Source organism: Frieseomelitta varia, unplaced genomic scaffold (genome assembly GCF_011392965.1).
Source record: "Frieseomelitta varia isolate USP_RPSP 00005682 unplaced genomic scaffold, Fvar_1.2 scaffold_309, whole genome shotgun sequence".
In the NCBI taxonomy this organism is placed as follows: domain Eukaryota; kingdom Metazoa; phylum Arthropoda; class Insecta; order Hymenoptera; family Apidae; genus Frieseomelitta; species Frieseomelitta varia.
The window spans coordinates 175,165-193,188 of record NW_025110045.1 but is presented as its reverse complement, the minus strand read 5'-3'; the positions used below and the strand labels follow the sequence as shown (position 1 = coordinate 193,188).

Here is an 18,024-nt window from a genome sequence, read left to right as displayed (position 1 = left end):
CCGACAAATTCGAGAAACACCAGGAATGATAGAGAGAGTAACCAGATGAATGACAAGACGCGTGCAGGCTTGTCTTCAAATGCAACGTGGTCATTTCGAGCATCTTTTGTAAAAGTAATTAAAACAGAAAATTCATTATATCTAACAGATAGGACATTTATTTATATGACTTTTTTTCATTATTTTTATTTCCTTTTACATAGACATTTTTCGAAAGCATATACTTTGAGAAAATGTAAAGAAAAAAGAAATTGATTTTTGTAAGCCGAATTACCAGGATACCCCGTTAAAGATTCGTTCTATATTTTTTTATTTAGACCTTCTCGGTTGTCAATATGATTTCGAAAACACCGTGTAAGAGGACAAAAGTTTAACTGAATCAGTTAAACTATTAAATTTATAATAGGAACATTTGCCCTCCGTTCGATGTGTATTTCAATTTGCTTGATTTTAATCACGCATCGCTCGATGAATTTTCAAGCCTAAATTCCGCAGTTAACTGGTTAATATGAAATATTGAAAACTGAATGGCTCCTTTTGAAATTTTCGAACGGGAGTGTATAGACAGGGGGGAAAACTCGAGGCATCGCTTCGGTTTCCATCCCGAGTATCGTTTCAATATGGCGGGCAGATGGCGGGAACGGCGCGTTCCGCGAAATATTATCCGACTATGTAATATGCAAATCGACGGCCGAACGCGACGCACACCGGCTGTCCTGTTGGAAATTACCGATGGAAATCTCGTTTGGCGTCTAGCTACTTAATGAGTAGATACGTGATTCCCTGAATCCTCTTCCTCCGGGCCTCGAAATTCGAAACGTTTGCTCCCGATAAACTTGCAGTCTGATGCGCCGCGTTGCCTACTCTACGCAAATTTACCCTGATTAGCCGCGGATTGTGAACGAGATATGGAGATCTTGATGGGGCTTCGTGATTCTAGACCGAGGATTGCCGAAGAATCGTGCATGAAAGGGGGAGGATACATCGTAGAAGTGGAGTGAATTCAGTCGTAATAATCAAGTTTTGAAGACATCGCAGGCTAATAAACATAAACAAATAAAATAGAGAAATGTAACATATCAGTGAAAGTATTATCTTTCATTCGTAATATGATACATTTTATCTGAATTGTCTATGAATCACGAAGGAGTTTAGTGATTCTCAATGAGGGTTATTGAAGAGTTTATGTGCATTGATGGAGTATATTATGTATCTCGTGGATTTAGCGATAATACCTGAGATTTAAAGACATTGGAAATTAATAAAATAGACAAACGAAGAAAAATATAATATACTGAATAATGTAGAAAATATAATAATCTATCTCTATCTATAATATAGAAAAATATAATATACTATACTACTATTATATACTATACTGTTACTATTATATACTATATAACATACTATTAATATTTTTCATTCATAATATGGCACAAATTTTGTCCTAATTGTTTAAGAAATTATCGCGAAGAAATTTAGTGATTCTGAATGAGGAGTGCATGAAAAATCGTGTGTGTATGGTATAGAATGTAAAATACGTATGATGAAATATTATATATATGGATTTAGTGATAATACCTGAGAGTCAAAAACATTGGAAATTAATAAAATGAACGGATGAAGCAGGAAAATATAATATACTAGCAAAATTGCAACATTTTTCATTCGTAACATGGTGCAGTTTATCCTAATTGTCTCATAGTTGAATCGTGAAGGATATGGAGATTTTGATGAGGTTTAGTTATTCTACATGAGGATTACTAAAGAATTATGTGCATGATACAGAGTATAGAACATGCGCGGTATTCTGTTCAATTAATCACGCGATTAATTATCTCGTCCCTGCTGACTCGATTGTTTATTCTACTTTTAATTTTAACATCCGTGAGATGATAATAACTCTCCCTGCTTCTGATCGCAAATTTTTCTTCACACTGAAAATATAAAATCCGGTATGACGGAAATCTCCACCTGAAAGAAATCGGAATTCAGACCCAGGCGTCTGAATTCCGATCCTTCCTCTTCAAACATTCCTTCCGCGGTTTCTCGCCGGCCCGCGAAAAACCATCACTCGGAATGAGTGGGACAGCGTGCTCAATCTCGCGTGAACGTTCAATCGCGAACAGTATTTAATTATAATCGGTGATTTCGACCGCGGTTTCTTAATTAATACGTCGGAGGGTCTCTTCGATCGTGAGACGAAAATTTTCAATTTTCCACGGACTTCGAACCGACTCGGTGATACGATATAAAACATCGGAAGGTCATAGGTTAACGCGGAATGACCGTTTCGTGGAATTTGTCGACGCTTCCGCGGCAGCCAGTTCTATCTCGGCCGAGAATAATTGAGATTCACGTACGCTCTCGACGATTCTTCCATTCTTTTTGATACTCCTTTACGCCATACTCTCCCGTTCCCGGGAGTCGCTTTATTGAGCACCGAGGGAGATTCAATCATCTTTGCACCGCGGGTAAATGTTATTTGCATCGCCTCTGCTGTCACCTGTACGCAACTTCTTTTTTTTTTTTTTTTTTCAAAGAAACGAACGAATTGAATTTCCCTTAAAGTATAAGTTTCATACTCGAAAGATATTCTCCAGCGTCGTTTATACGTGATTTCTTGAAAGGGAAAGTAAATAAGTAAATAAGAACTCTTCCTACGTGAGTTTTCCACTCGTAAAGATATTACCTTCAAATTTTTCATTGTCTTTTTAGTGTAGGTCTTAAAAAATATTACCTACAAATTTTTGAGAATCGTCTATGCATGATTTTTCAGAATAATTAAAATATTATCTTCGAATTTTGCTTAAATTTCTGTCAACTTTTCAAGCAAGTAAATAAAATATATCGATCGATCGTGTAAAAATTTTTCCGTTTTTTTTAGATCATCTGAAACTTTTTTTGATAAATGTATTGTAACATTGAACTGTAGATATTTTTGTAACAGTGAATATTTCAATTCGATTATCGGTTTTGGGATATTTAAAATTTTAAAATCTGGCTAAAAATTCAAATTCTCGAACAATAAAATTTCATAAAATCAAAAATGTAGAAAATTGTAGTGGAGAATATTGAATTTATCTTCCATCACCTCAAAACCTAAATTTTCCAATTTTATCATATTTAATTCCTTCTAGAAAAAGATCTTCTGCACTTTCTAAATTCTAAAATTTTCTAAACATTCCAGTTCTAGGAATATTTTCAATCACTTCCGAAGGAATCTAATCTTCTAAATTTCTCGAATTCTCAAATTTCCTAAAACTTTATTAAATCCAAACTTGCGAACAGATTCTTTAATTTTCTAAATTTACCGAGTTATAAAATTTCCTATAACTTTATTAAGTCTTCTTCACTTTATGAATTTTAAAATTCTCTAAATCTTCCAATTCCTTCCGAAGGAATCTAATCTTTTAAATTTTCCAAGTTCTAGGATTTCCCAAAGCTTTACTAAGTCCTCTGCATTTTTTGAACTCCAAAATTCTCCAAATCTTCCGGTTTCGCCATTTTCGAATTTCTTTCCAAAAGAAACTAATCTTCTGAAATTTCTTGAATCTCTGACCTTCCTCCAGCATTTCCCAAGTGATGTAATTCTCTAAATCTTCCAGCATTATCATCTTCGGTCCCTGCCGAAGAAAACTAACGTCCTAAATCCTCCAAATTCTCCAAAGCTTTCTAAAACTTTAACCAAGTCACACACTCTACAATCGTAGGGAAAATTTAAAATTTTAAAATTCCACGTACAAAATTCGCTGAATCTTGCCATCTGATATTTTCTGTCCGCGTTCTGTCAAACAGGTATGAAAAAATACTTCACGGACGTGTCGTGAAAACGACGGATAGACAACATGCAAGTTGGGATGCAGTGTTGCGGGATAGATTCCGCCGACGATTGGCACAAGACGTATTGGCTGCAACGGGAGTTTCTTGTGCTTGACTCGCCAGATATCTTGAGGTAATTATCAGTTAATTATGCCGGGACAATCGCGGGGAGGTGTGGGGGGGATGATATCGTGGCACGTATCGACCGGGTGCACCGTAAAATCTATATCCCATTCGCGTTTATCGGTCGTTATCTTCCCATTTGTCCTCCATCAAGGTTCATGGACAATGCGAACTTTATCGTCTCACGATAGTCGCGTTACTTCCGAGGAGGTGATCGTGCCTTAACCCAAGTGGAACATCTTCGCAATAAAGTAGAAGTAGTTCAAAATTTTATCGTGCCTATTAAATCGTTACTGTAACGACACATTACGGTTATAACCACAAATTCTGGTAATTTAATTTTCTTCGAAGAAAAAAAAAAGAAAAAAGAAAGATCATTACACGGAACATTGTATTTATTATTTATAATTATCATTGGAAGTTTAATTTTCTACGAATGGTACAATGGTTGCTGTTCGACGAAAATTTTTAGTACTTTCGTCGATGTTAACTCGATAACTGTACAAATAGAACATCACTTTGAACAACATTTCGCGTATTTTGTTTCGTGTATTTTTTCCTCGTCATTTAAGTTTATAACGGAATTATGAAATAACAAACTGGAAAACAGCCGTGCGTGAAAAAGTAACGAGTTCATCTCTGGAATACTGATTCGATCATTCGTTCTTTTAAGAAAGAGAATTAAAGAGATGATATGAAATTCGGATCGTGTTATATATAACAGAAGAAAAAAAGAAACTTCGATCGTTCGGCTAATAACGAAAGAATCCGAATGGGGGGGGGGGGGCGTCTCACATTGTACAAAACTATGAATAGAATATGAACCCTTCAACTTTAACCTCAATTGTAGGCAGATACAGTGGGGCATTACTATTCTATGAATATAAAATAGAACGGCCAGAAATCACGCGATTCGAACTCATTCGAATTCGACAAATCACGACTGCTACGTCGGTGATAATATTTCTTTCTTTCTTTCTTTCTTTCTTTCTTTTTTTTTTCCACGAGCCTCAAAACGCAATAACAACTACACGTAATGCGCGAGGGCGTCTCTGTCCACCGGCTGCGAGGAACAAATTTTCCAGGAACTTTAATGGAAGCGTAGAAAGTATGCCAGGATTTTAATTACGACTATACGCGCGTTCCCGCCGCGTGGAAACGAAATTTTAACTGGAGGTGATCCCGTCAACGATACGATTTTAAGCGGGGGGCTATCCGCTATTCTGCAAAGCTCGTATATTGTTCGAAAAAGAAAAAAAAAAAAAAAGTAGACGACGTTCGCAAAAAGCGATTGTACACACCTAGTTTTCAAAATTCAATTTTCGAAGATCAGTCACAGAAAGCTAAGATAGAATTAGAAATAAAATTGCTACTGCTTACTCTGCGTGTTTATCTTAATACGGTAGAGTTGAAAACGAAACGTACATAGATGATGGAGCTGAGCATAAGGTGGAATAAAGCATGCTCCTTTAACTAGAAATTTCAATTTAAAATTTGAAAACGTAAAGAGGGAACGAGGTTTATTTAATTTCACGCTGGAAATACAGTAATTGTTGTTGTAGGTCAATGTATCAACTGACGTACCTCCCCTTTCTATTTCACTAGCACTTTGTATTTCTCACACCGGCCCGGATGGATAACATTTCCGCTGTTATTTCATCCTTGATATTCTTCCTGCTTGAGGCATCATTGATATTTCTGTTGTAAATGTTTTTAACACCGAGTACGGGTAATTTATATTAAATTATCTATTCTTTAATGTAACTAATAATTGACGATAGGAAAATATTGACTCGCCTTTTTTATTTCACTGTCATAATCCTGTCTAGAAGTATTTCAGTATTGCATTTTGTATATTTCTCATTCTAACGGAATAAATAACATTCCGCTGTTATTTCACTTTCGATAATCCTTGGTATATCGAATTTCTATTAAATTACCCGTTCTTTAACTACAACTACAATAATTTAACTACACTAATTACTAATTACTACAATACTTTAACTACAATAATTATTTAACGAGTGATATTAACTCGTCAGCTACATTTTCTCCTTAATAATTTTTTAATTAATCTTCTCTCTTTCATTCACATTTTATATTTCTCACTTGATATCTAACAAATCTTAGAATCAAACACGTGATGCGATATTTTTATTATTATAAATCTTTTCGGCATCATTCGTGCACACGATTTGTATCAAGTTTCTTATTCTTTAGTGAAATCAATAATTGACGATGGAAAAAAAAACTATTTAACGAGCGGTACGCGTGTCTCGCCAGTTTGATATATCCTCCGTTTCCTCTTTAACACCCGATGCATCGAGAAGGTAAAAAAGGTGGAGAGGAAAGAAGGAAGGTGGAAGTTCCAAGGTTCAACGTTTCCACGCCCTGCGCGAGATGCTCCTTGGAAAAGGATTTAAAACACCGTTGGCTCTGCGGCAAAGTGCCCTTCCATGGCCAGATTATTTCCACGCCGTGGTGGGGCCCTTCACTTCCGGTCTGACCCATCTAACTCACCTTCTGTAAGGGCTCCTCCGCGTGTGCTTTTACCGGCCACACGTTACGCCCATGCGAAAGCATTCTCCATCTGGATTTAGAAATGGTCTAAAGCCGGTGAAATGTGGCTCGCTAATGCTTCTCGATCGCTTTTGATTCGTTTGTTTTGTTAAAACATGGATGTTGCGTGCCATGCGAAGGCATCTGTTTATGTGTGTTTCATGCGCGGTGAAAATTATTCTCTGTTTGGATGATTTTTGAGTTTGTCTTGGCACTGGAAATACCAGTCCTTGATACGTATCGAAATATTCTACGTCTATGTCAAAATGCAGTTTAGATGGTGGTAATTAAAATGAACGTATTTGTACAATTATTAAAATTAAATGATATTAATAATGGTAATGGACAATGATTAAATATAAATATGCATTAGATATCTTTCTAAAAGAAAATCAATATTAATTTCAATGAAAGTAGCCATGCAGTTCTTCAGCAAAAAAGAAAGGAAATCGCCAGAACTCTTTTGAACGATAATTCATCAATTGATATTAGTAAATTATGTAATTACAAATTGGAATAAATAATTAAAGTTGGAATAAATAATTAAATTGAACTTCTGTCATGTCAAGTTCCATTATCTTAACGCTATCGTAGTGTAAAACATTCGTTAAAAAATTTTATACAAAACAGCGCGTTTTCAGAGATCTCAATGATTTTTGTCATATGTACAAATGTATAAATGGAGGCTTATGTGATTTATTGTACCACGAAGCTTTTCCATTTTCTTTTTTTTTTTTTTTTCTTTTTTACCTTAATGTCCCTGATGGAAATTTTATGTTCCACTCGTCGTTAGTTCTACTCAACTCTCCGAAATGCTACATTGCTCAAACCGACTTCCCAACGAAAAGAAAAAAAAAAAGAAGAAAATAAAGAGAAGAAAAACAATTAAAAATTCCGAAACTCCCGGCTCTCAGAAAAAAGAAAGAAAAATCCGGAATCCGCAGTCTCGCGATTCTAATAAATTTTCGACAGTTTGGCAAACTACATTCTGGATTGTTGGCGCGAATAGCGGTGGCCGCTTGATACCTGGAATTGTTGAGGTCAGGCGAATTTTCTGGGCTGCGTGGGGAACCGGAAGTAACCGGACGGCGAAACATTTGAATGAAACAATCCATCGCCGTCCGTGCGAGTTCGCGTTGCTTAGAGTAGTTTCGCGGTAATTGCCTAATAGTTAGGTTCCTGTAGGCTGACGTATGTGTGCATTATGTGGTAGCGGTAATACGTTCGATAATAAAGGGTTAATAGCGCGTTCCGAACAGAAGCCTTTGTGTCGCGGCTGGTAATCGCAGATAGAACAGTGGGTTATCGATTTCTCGTTATGTTAATTGCAGAATTATACCTTCCACGAGGATCGATCCCCTTCCCGGGACCCTCCTCGTCGCCGCAACGATTCCCTAAACGTCAACCAACCACCTCTTCCCCCCTCCTCCCAACCCCTTCTCGTAAAATCCATCGAGTTTATATCATGGCACGCGACAAAATGGCCGATTACTTCGATAAGATGTAATCCGACGTTGCAGCTTACGTTTTAATCGTAAGAACCATGTTAAGAACCATTGATAGCTAAATATCAATACGAAGGTTCCTGCGATTATTCGTTATTAATTTTAACGAGATGTAATTAAAATTCTGGAATGTCTCTTTTACACCTTGGTCGCCTTAATATTACAAATTCTCGTGATTTGGATTCCTCGTTCGTGACATGGATTACGAGCCGAAGGCAACAATTGGGAAAGCTCAAATTTTACTTCCATTTTAGTTTCAATTGAGTGGAAGACTATAGATTTTACGAGTCTGGAAGACAAGTCAGTGTGGAAATTTTTATTTGTTTTGTTTTATTCGCTTTGTCAGACTGGTTGTTTTATTCGCGAGAGAAATTACATGGCAAACTGAAGTTTTATTATTATTGTATATATTTTTGTTCAATTTGAGTTGAAAAACTTTTCAAATGAATTGAGATAAATTTTAAATGTAGAAGTTTAATAATTAAGTCCGTTCGACTTTTAAAATCTGACACGATTTGAATTTAAACTGACGTAAGTCAGATCGGTCTCTGTCTCTAAAAGTATTTAAATTATTTATACGAAAGTGCTATAATTTATAAATTATTTATTTATAATCAATATATATATATATATGAAATTATTTTAACAGATTAATGTTTTAAATTTAGACTTTAAATTAAATTATACAAGATATAATAAATAATAATTTCTTTCATTTTAGATTTAATTTTCAGATCGAAGAAATCAACTTCGAACAATTAATCATTGAATATTGAAATCGTCGGTATCAGACTTCGGATATACACACGCGTGATGCTCGGCAGCTTTTAGCGGGATGTATAATTCAAGGAAGTAACTTTATCAGATGATCTTTCCCCAATTTCGCACCGCAAAATCCAAGCGCCGCCGCTCGGACGTCCATGAACCGATTCAAGCCGCAGATCGATGCCACCGCGTTTAATTACCCGAGCGTAGCCACACCGTATCGGACACGTGAAAGTCCTGCGGCCGATGGCCGCTTTTCGCTCGTGGAAACTTGCCACGAAAGCCACGGTCGAGATGGCGGCGGCGCCGGTCCGCGAGGACACGCGACACCGGCTCGTAGCTCATTCCCGGACTTTCGCAGACATGCTCGCGGACAAGTTCGAATTAGCAAGTTCAACAACTTGCGGAATGCCGATCGGTCGCTCGTTTAATATCGGCCATCGGCGTTCAACAGTGAACTTCCGGCGCGTGACGCGCCCATTGATCTTTCGGCTTCTCGCTGCAAACAGCTGGAAACATTGACGCACGTTCGATTTCGTCGAGAAATTTTTTTGAGTCGAGTGTTCAACGAATAAATAATTGTCAATGTACGCGTATAATTTTTTCAATAACAATAATAAGTAAAAGTCCTATCAACGTTGTTGCATGATAGAAAAAGCGAGAAGTTATTTAACTCGCAACGACTCGTTTCGTCGAATCGTTACTCCAGTTTTTGTCCCAAAATTGCAACATTTTCTCAGTTTCAAGTGTATTATACTGGTATATGACTAAGTATGTTACTTATCTTAATAATTTCTATCCAGTGATGTCGTACCAACGAGTTCAAAAGGAAAAGAAAGCGAAACGAATTACTGAATACAGTTCGGTCACTCGTTATGGTCGGCGAACCAGTGCTAAGGGTTAAAAAGCAGCTCGGTGCGACCTCGTCCATCTGTACCGATGTTTCGTGCAACATCATTCTTGGAAACACGTTTCCGAGGTAGCGTAACGATCCTTCCCAACGACACCGTAGAGACGAAGATAAGAAAGAGAAATGTAAAAGAGAGAGAGATAGAGTGATAGAGAGAGAGAAGGTGCATTGTACGTGAGGAAACGATTCGACACGTAGGAATCCTGTTTCAGGTACGCTAAGTTGGACGGTCGCGTGACACCGCCGGTGGTGCCGTGGAGTTGCTGCCGAATCGACGTAAAGGGCCCGTGCTATCACGATCCCCTTCAGCTGCCAAATCCGGAACAGAATTCCACTTACGAGAGCCTGAACCCTCGGGGCTGTCTCGCCGCCATGAAGACCGTGCTAAATGGGACGCTGTATTCCACCGCGGTGCTGATCGCGTTTCTGTTTGTGTTGCAGGTAAATCAATAATAACGCGCCCGGCCGGCGCAAACAATTGTTTAGCCGAATCGGGATAACCGGGGAGGATTAAGCGCGTTTCGCGATGCGCCCAATTTTGGGATCGGGTCGATTCGCATTCGGACAATGCGAAAGCAATTTTTCCCGGCGGGATTCTGCGGGAAATTGTGATTTTTTGCGAGATTCCCTTGAACGAGATTGCACGGAAGGAAAAAAAAATTTCTTTTTTTTTTTTTTTTTTTTTTTTGAACATCTAGAGAGATTTGAAATTTGAGAGAATTTGGTTAGAATAAAGAGTAACGGAATATTTGAATTTTTTTTATTAAAGAATGTATACATGGGATGAAATTGGACGAATATTTCGTCTGGCATCTTGCGAAATTATAAAAATTAACGGATTCGATGCTGGAAGAAAATTACATACGTTAAGAATTTTTCATGTTTGAACGAAATTCGCCGAAAATTGGGCGGATTTTTCTCTTTTCTTTCTCTTTTTTTATGATTCGAAATAGAAGAGAGATGTTTTGTCAAGAATTTGTCCACGTTGGATAAAGTTTGACGAAGTTGGACAAATTTTTTTTTCTCTTTTCCTTTTGTTTAAGATTCGGTATTAGAAGAGAGATGTTTCGTTAAGAATTTGTCGATGTTGAATGAACTTCAACGAAATCAAACGAATTTTTCTTCTGGAATCTTGCGAAATTATGGTCATTCGAATTTAAAGAATTTGTCCATGTTGAACGAAGTTTGACAAGTTTCTCTTTGAAAATTTGTTGAAATCATGATATTTGCGAAAACTCGGTATTAGAATGGTACGACATGACTCGGTATTTGAATTCCGCGGTAAGAATTTACATATGTTGAACGAAGTTGAACAAAGTTTGACAAGACCCGAAGATCTTGCGAAATAACATTATCTTCGAAAATCCAACTTTCGAATTTTATAGTTGAAATATTTCTAAACGTGAAATACATTTAAATATTTAAAAATACGTGATTTTTATTATCGAAAAGACTGTTTACAGTTTTACTCGATCACTTCGATCGGTTATTTGATTCGTCCTTTTAATACAATTTTTCAGAAATATTTACATCGAAGGCTATTTGATTCTCTGTTCCGCAATATCGAAAAAAAAAAATCCCCTAAAAAAAGAAAAAGCTACCGAAGAGATTAATCGGCCATAATTCGCAGATTTGCCGGAATACCTTTTTGACAGGTGTCCATGGTGAAAAATTACAACCATGTAGGTACCGGCAATTTCGTTGGTGGAGCTATTCGTGGCTCTAGAATAAACAGCACCGCGACAGTGGAGAGCTGAAAGCGCTCGTCGACGAGAGGCAGACTCGAATAGCGCTGGATTATCAGATTCGTTCAGAATTATTGATTGCCCGGGACGCGATGATACCGCGTGTCATCGAAGCCGCAAACGCGTAATATTTTAAGATGAAAGGCTGCTTTTCACGCCGAAATTCCAACGGTTGCACGCGGCCAATTCAACCTCGATTGTACTGGCCGGTGAAAAATCCTTTTGGCACGTCGTTTCCTGGGATTATACACGTGCTAATGTAATGTAAACGAACGTGAAAGCTCATCGAGACGAAAGAGAATGCAGCCTCTGATTGATTGACACTATTATGGAAAAATTTCATTTTAATAATTACAGTGCCGCATCGCGATTGAGAAATTATACTCAGTTCTACGTATTACGGATTACGCGGGCAATTAATTTCGATTGTAATGCATAAAACGCCATGTTACAAAGTTGAATTTATCGCTCAAAGTTCTTTTTAAGGACAGTTGATGTCTCCTTTTCAGGACGGACAATCAGGCAAATCGATTTCCATTTTATTTTCCTCGGATTGTATAGACGAACATTCTTCTCTTTATATTTAAATGTATAATTGCACATTGTCTCGGAGAACTAGCAATTTCTTCTTCTGTGTATATAATATTTAATAAATAGTTAATCTAGTGAATTTTTATTTTAATTTTTAATTTAGTTGAACGTACGAGAAAGACTCTTCTTGATACAAAAGTATAATATTGAAGTACAAGCGAACACTTGTAGGAAACATTTTACAGATACATCGTGTGTTATATATGTAAGATATTTAGACACTTCATTATCGCTATTGTTAGATTCGACCAGCATAAACATGTTTAGTCAAGTTTGAAGCAAGTATATATTCCGCAAAAAATTACAAAAATATTCAAACAATCACAATTGTCACATCCTTGACAATCACCGGGATCATCTTTGATACTTATTATACTTTTAGGATCATTACCTACTCGATACATTAATTCTTGATTAAATACATATATCTTCAAGAATATAAATTGACTCCATCGATATACTAATTATTTTATCGTATAAATATTATACTGTGCTATAATGAATGTACTAATAATTTAATTTCACCAATATACTGATTACAGTCGTCTATACAATGTTAATGAAACTATTTGACGCTTGATGTTCAAAACATCTTCGTGAGCCACCGTAAATAAGTATGATAACGCACTAGAATTCTTTGAAAATTTTCATTATAAAATAACCAACTGTAAAATATAAGCGAAACAGTCACAGTTCAGCAATAAAGACTCGCGGATATTAAATTTCGATCGAAAATAATACACCAAATACGTACACACGTATGTTGGTGAATGGTGGCTCGCGTGGTTGAAGTACGTTTCGTTCTCTCTTCAATTTAATTCCGTTTCCGACATTCTTCGAGCAAGCCACTCGAGCTGGCCGTGCCTTGATATCGTTAAGCCGACGAATAGTCGCGGTTAATTAAACCGAACCGCTCGTCCCATTCACTCGTAAGTTTTTCCTTCATCGACCGATAAATTAATCCGTTTAATCTGCACCCCATTCGTGCGTTCTCGTTCCTCTTTGTCTCGTTTCCGGTGTCCGATCCGTTTCGCTCTGCGAATTATCTGCACGACATATTCTTCAGAAAATAGCACATATTCCTATGGAATAATGTCGTTTTCCAATTTTAATGTCTTTTTCTTTTCCTTTTCTTCTCGATTATTGTCGTTTTTAAGATTATCACATCCCGAAAACGTTTCGCGTTGTTTCACATCGTGTCGTATCGTTTTCGATTGCTCATTAACAATTAATTATTCCAGCGGCGCGCGCACTTACTAAATCTGAATTTCGGGTAATTTGGTTATTAATTTGAAGTTAATGGTACAGATTTTAGGCAATCATGCTCGCTGAGCCGGTTATTAATATGAAAGCGGTTGTAATACATAGTAAATAGGATTTGTACCGCTGCAACCAACCGTTACTGAATTATACTAGTCACGTTCTCGTTATAAATGTGACTGTGTATCGTCTAGAAATTTTCCACTAATCTAGTTAGACGTTTTATCGAGAAGTTTCTCAGAGCGAAAAGTAAAACGGAAATTTCTCTCTCAAATTCCATCTGTTCTATTCTGCAGAACACGCGGCGATTCTAAATTTCGCAATCTTTTGTTCCACACTTTGTTTAATTTTTCGAAATTCCCATTTTAAATTTTAATTTTCGGGCTTGATAGAAGATCGGAATTTCTGAATCCAGAAACACTCTCATTTCGCAAGTAAATTTTTCCAACAGTCCAATAGCGACAAAAGTTTTTTAAGTAGAAATTAAAACCAAGGGTGCAGAATTAGGAGTGTTACAAGTGTTACAGAAATCTCACAAAAGTTGATTTTGATAGAGGTTTTCCCAATTTTGACCATTTTTGTTACCATTTCTTTAATAAGAGATTCATTTTATCACGAAAACAAGGAATCAGTTCAAGAGACGAGATCGAAGATGTCATATAGTTCTTGCTACTTTAAAAAGAGAAAAAAGGAAGCGTCGCATTGAAAAAAGAATTGAACAAGCCAGCGAAATAGCCAAAATTAGGAAGACCAAGCTAAACTAGAAATTTACCGAGAATAATTAACCCGAATTAAAAGCTCCGGAATTCAGTAATATAAAAAGCTAAATCTCAGTGTCCAATAGTGTCAAGTTAGATGTTTAGATTAATAAAACGAAGTCTAAACTAAATTAATTGAAAATTAACAAATATCAAGACGCCTCGAAGATCTGATTCACATTCTTTTCCAACGAAACGACAATTCTCTGTCTTATTACAAGTAACAGCAAAGACACCATGAAACGAAAAAAAAAACAAATTTACACAACGAGGGGGGAAATATAATAGTTCGCGCTTCTGGCAGTACGAACACGTCGCTAACCAAAGGAAATTCTTCTGCAGGTGTTGGTGAGCGTGTTGTCGAGATTCGACTTTACTGCCGCGAGAAACGCGGTGGCACTTGGAGATCGGTGGGCAGCTTCGCCCGGTTGGCTCTTTGGCCGCCTAGATTTTGGCTTAGCCAGCGGACCTAATCTCTGCCAGATCGATCGGGTTAGTGAACCGACTGAATTGAATCAATCGACTCGCCGAACGAACCACGAACGAATCGTCCAACGGCCGACGTTATTCCTGGACGTGTGAAAGATCGGTGCCGATCGGATGAATGAAGAAAATTTTATTCCCGATGATCAGGCCTTCGGATTGGTTGGGGAAAATCCAATCGGTTTGTATGTCAGGGTTGGACATGCAGTTTTCAGGCAGGTATGGGTGATTGCTTGGCAGCAATTATGAAGATACAGTTTTCACTTTTAACTCGTCAAGGTAATTTACAATTCGATACGATCGTCAGCTCTGCCAATGAAACATATATATATATGTTGATGTAATTTTGTAAAAAAAGATCGTAGAACGATACCTTTGGTCTCGTTCTAAATCGTCAAATCTCTATGAGTTCGAATTTTTTTTTTTGAAGTTGACTTTATATCTCGTGTAAAGTGGGCGTTTTTCTCAAAAATTGTAAAAATTCAAACGTGTGAAAAGACATAAAAAAATTCCTTTTTTTCTGTAATTAGATCCACCATCATTTCGAAGATTGAAATTTCCCCTTAAAACTCGATTTTCAACATTTTATCAAACGTTGAATATTAGGATTTAACGACAAAAATTTGAGAGATTAACATTTTGTTCATTTAATTCCAAGTGTTCCAAGTTCGATCAAATGACGAAAGAAAGTTGTGCAACTAGTTTTTAGGACTCGTCATAAAGAGAGAATTTAATCTACAACATTGTAGTAGACTTAATGATAAAGAGTTTAAGGTTTAATTCTTCTTAAAGAAAAGAGAGAAAACAAATGGACTGTTCACGATCTTTTTCACAAAGTTACATCACTTTAAATTGTCGACAATTTCTTGACAAATTCTTATTAGAAGAAAAGAGAAGATAAAATGTGGGTAGGTGATATTCCAAGAAGATTCAAAGATTGTTTTTCAACAAAGCGGATGCAAATACAATGAAGATGAATAACTATTTACGTGCGTGACGTACGAACACAGCTAAATTCAATCCGAGGGTTATTTATTCTACGACCATAGCAGACACTTTGCGTCTTCTTAAATTAAATGAAACGCCAACACCGATAAAAATCAAAATTTTACACGAGCCACTTGATACGCGTACCAAAATCCCAAAACGAGTTCCGAAAGTTCGCCTGACAAACTGCCCTCTTACGTTTAACGTTTTAACGATCCGTTCGCATGTTTTTAACATCTCGCGGAGAGTTTCATCCGAGCACGCTCGTCGCCGCTGGCTCGTTTTTCGCCGGAGAGTTGCTAATTCTCAAACCGTACATGTGTAGAACCGAGCAACTTGCTCTGCCAGGTGAAAAGAGTTAAAGGGAAGCTACTGTAACTTTCTAACTTCGCGAGAAATATCTGCAGAATGAAGTTTGCACCTCTGCATCTTTCTCTCTCTCTCTCCTCTCTTTCTGCAGGCGTTGCCTCTAGTGCGCGTGGTTGTCGACGGAACGCTTTGCTCAAGCGGCGCCGTTGCTGGCATTATTTGTTTAATTTTCTAATTTCTTCGAGTTGGAATGGCGGCGCACACGCGCCACGAAAGAAACAGAAATACGCTCATCCTCGTCGGACTTTTATCAGGCGGCTGCATGATGAAGGAAAGTTTAAAAACTTTCCTATTGCTACGAGTGTTGCTTCCTCTCTGCTGTTTCTTCGTTGAAATTCTATCTTTTGACGTAGATAAATTGCTGCTCGCAGAAAAATTATCATATACATACGTTACACGATACGGGTACTTTTTCCATTTTATGTGCACTCGAAATATACACATCGGTTTTAATCGGCTAGATCTTTTTATAGTACATGTATGTTTGTGCTGCCTATTAGTATTAATGGCTTCATTTCAATACACAATACACATCCTGCATATATTTAATACGGAAATCCTCTAATCTTGAATTTGAAGTTAACACATCAATTATGCATCTATGTAATTACGATACAATTATTATAACACAGTCGTAATAATAGAATTATCGATTAATGATAACAGAATTATCAGTCATCACAATTACAATATCAAATAGGGATGAATAATTTAATATTTCATAGAGAAAACGAAAATTAAATTATTCGAACGTCCATATATATATATATATATATATTTGCGCTCGTAACTTCAGTTTTACGAGAGTGAGCTGAGAAGTTTTGCCCTTATTTGAATAAAAACTGAATGGGAAGTTATATCCTTGTGGAACAACGATAAAAAGAAACTTTCGTTCTTTGGTTTTAAAAGTTAAACAGTTTATTCTTTCGCGTAATCGTTGCTTACTGTAACACATTTCGCAAGAGTTTTCGTAATCCGTTCATAAAAAAAAAAGTCAACGTCTTCGTTTCTTCATCTGTTTCCAAAATTTAAGGACCGAAATTTCACCTGTAACGAAGAAACGAAGTTTCTAACTTGAATAAATAACTGCGAGGAAAGAACTTTCTTACGAACGAATTACATAAACTAGTGCAACGTTGACGGGGATGTGTTGCAGCAGGAAGAATAAGTATAGAATTTTAAAAATAAAGAACAAGGATTTATTTTCATGCTTGTTTCACGAAGATATTTTTTACATATTATATATAAAATTAAATATAATAAAATTTTTATATATTATTAATTTATATATCTTTCATTTCAAACGAAAGAGAAATTTTTTTCAGCCTACTCTCGTGCATAGAAGCAAAGTAAAGATTGCTTTGCCATTGTTGGCATACTTTACTGGAACAATAATGATTCTCTATTGGAACAATTCAATTACTTCGTTCTTAACTCCCTACTTATTTGTTCCCCTATCTACCGGAGCCTAAACGTTAGTCATTCCGTCTAAATAAATTCCAGTTATTACGCCTAATCCGCCAATTTGCTTTCCGATCTCCCAACAGAAAACCAGCGGACGAGGCGATTCGATGATCGATCTACGCCCGCTTGTATATTCCAGCGACACGGACTGAAAAGCAAAGGAAAAGCCAGAAAACAAGGCCGAATCTCCCCGAAAGAAGAGTCATATTTCCACGTCAGGTGTCTCCTCCGCGAATCCGACAAAAATTCCCCCTCAATTTTCCGACTCAATTATCTTTTGATGAAGATACATGTAAAAAAACCTGCCTTGACTTTCAAGGTCAAAAGATTTTTTTTTCCCTGCATTGCATTCTACTCATTGCGAAGGTAAAAATTTTTCAAGGAATCATAGGTTGTAACCTAACAGTTTTCTTGAAAGAAGTCTTCTTAATCATTTACCACTGCGGACGCGTGCGTTCTAACAGCGACTTTATGATTCTGAAACACGTGTACGGATGTATTGTTTATATTTTAAATAATGTTAACAGTTAATTTTATTATTTGATTATTTAAGCTCACACTGACGCCACAACTATGATAAATCAAATGTTAGTGAAACCTAGTACGAAAATTACGTAAAATAGACATCCACGGGTCCAAAACCATAAAGTCGCTGTTAGGACGCGCGCGTTAAATGATTAATA

At 36.7% G+C, this 18,024-nt stretch overlaps 1 protein-coding gene across 1 annotated transcript in view; it reads left to right on the top strand.

Moving 5' to 3' along the window:
- The window catches only part of LOC122529798 (photoreceptor outer segment membrane glycoprotein 2-like), a 23,011-nt gene extending 5,402 nt beyond the window's left edge, over window positions 1–17,609 (top strand). The window contains 4 exon segments of the mRNA XM_043656240.1: window positions 3,797–3,955; window positions 9,897–10,125; window positions 14,381–14,530; window positions 17,425–17,609. Of these exon segments, the coding sequence (XP_043512175.1) occupies window positions 3,797–3,955; window positions 9,897–10,125; window positions 14,381–14,530; window positions 17,425–17,493 (607 nt within the window). The 3' untranslated portion in view covers window positions 17,494–17,609.
- Window positions 17,610–18,024: the final 415 nt, after the last annotated feature.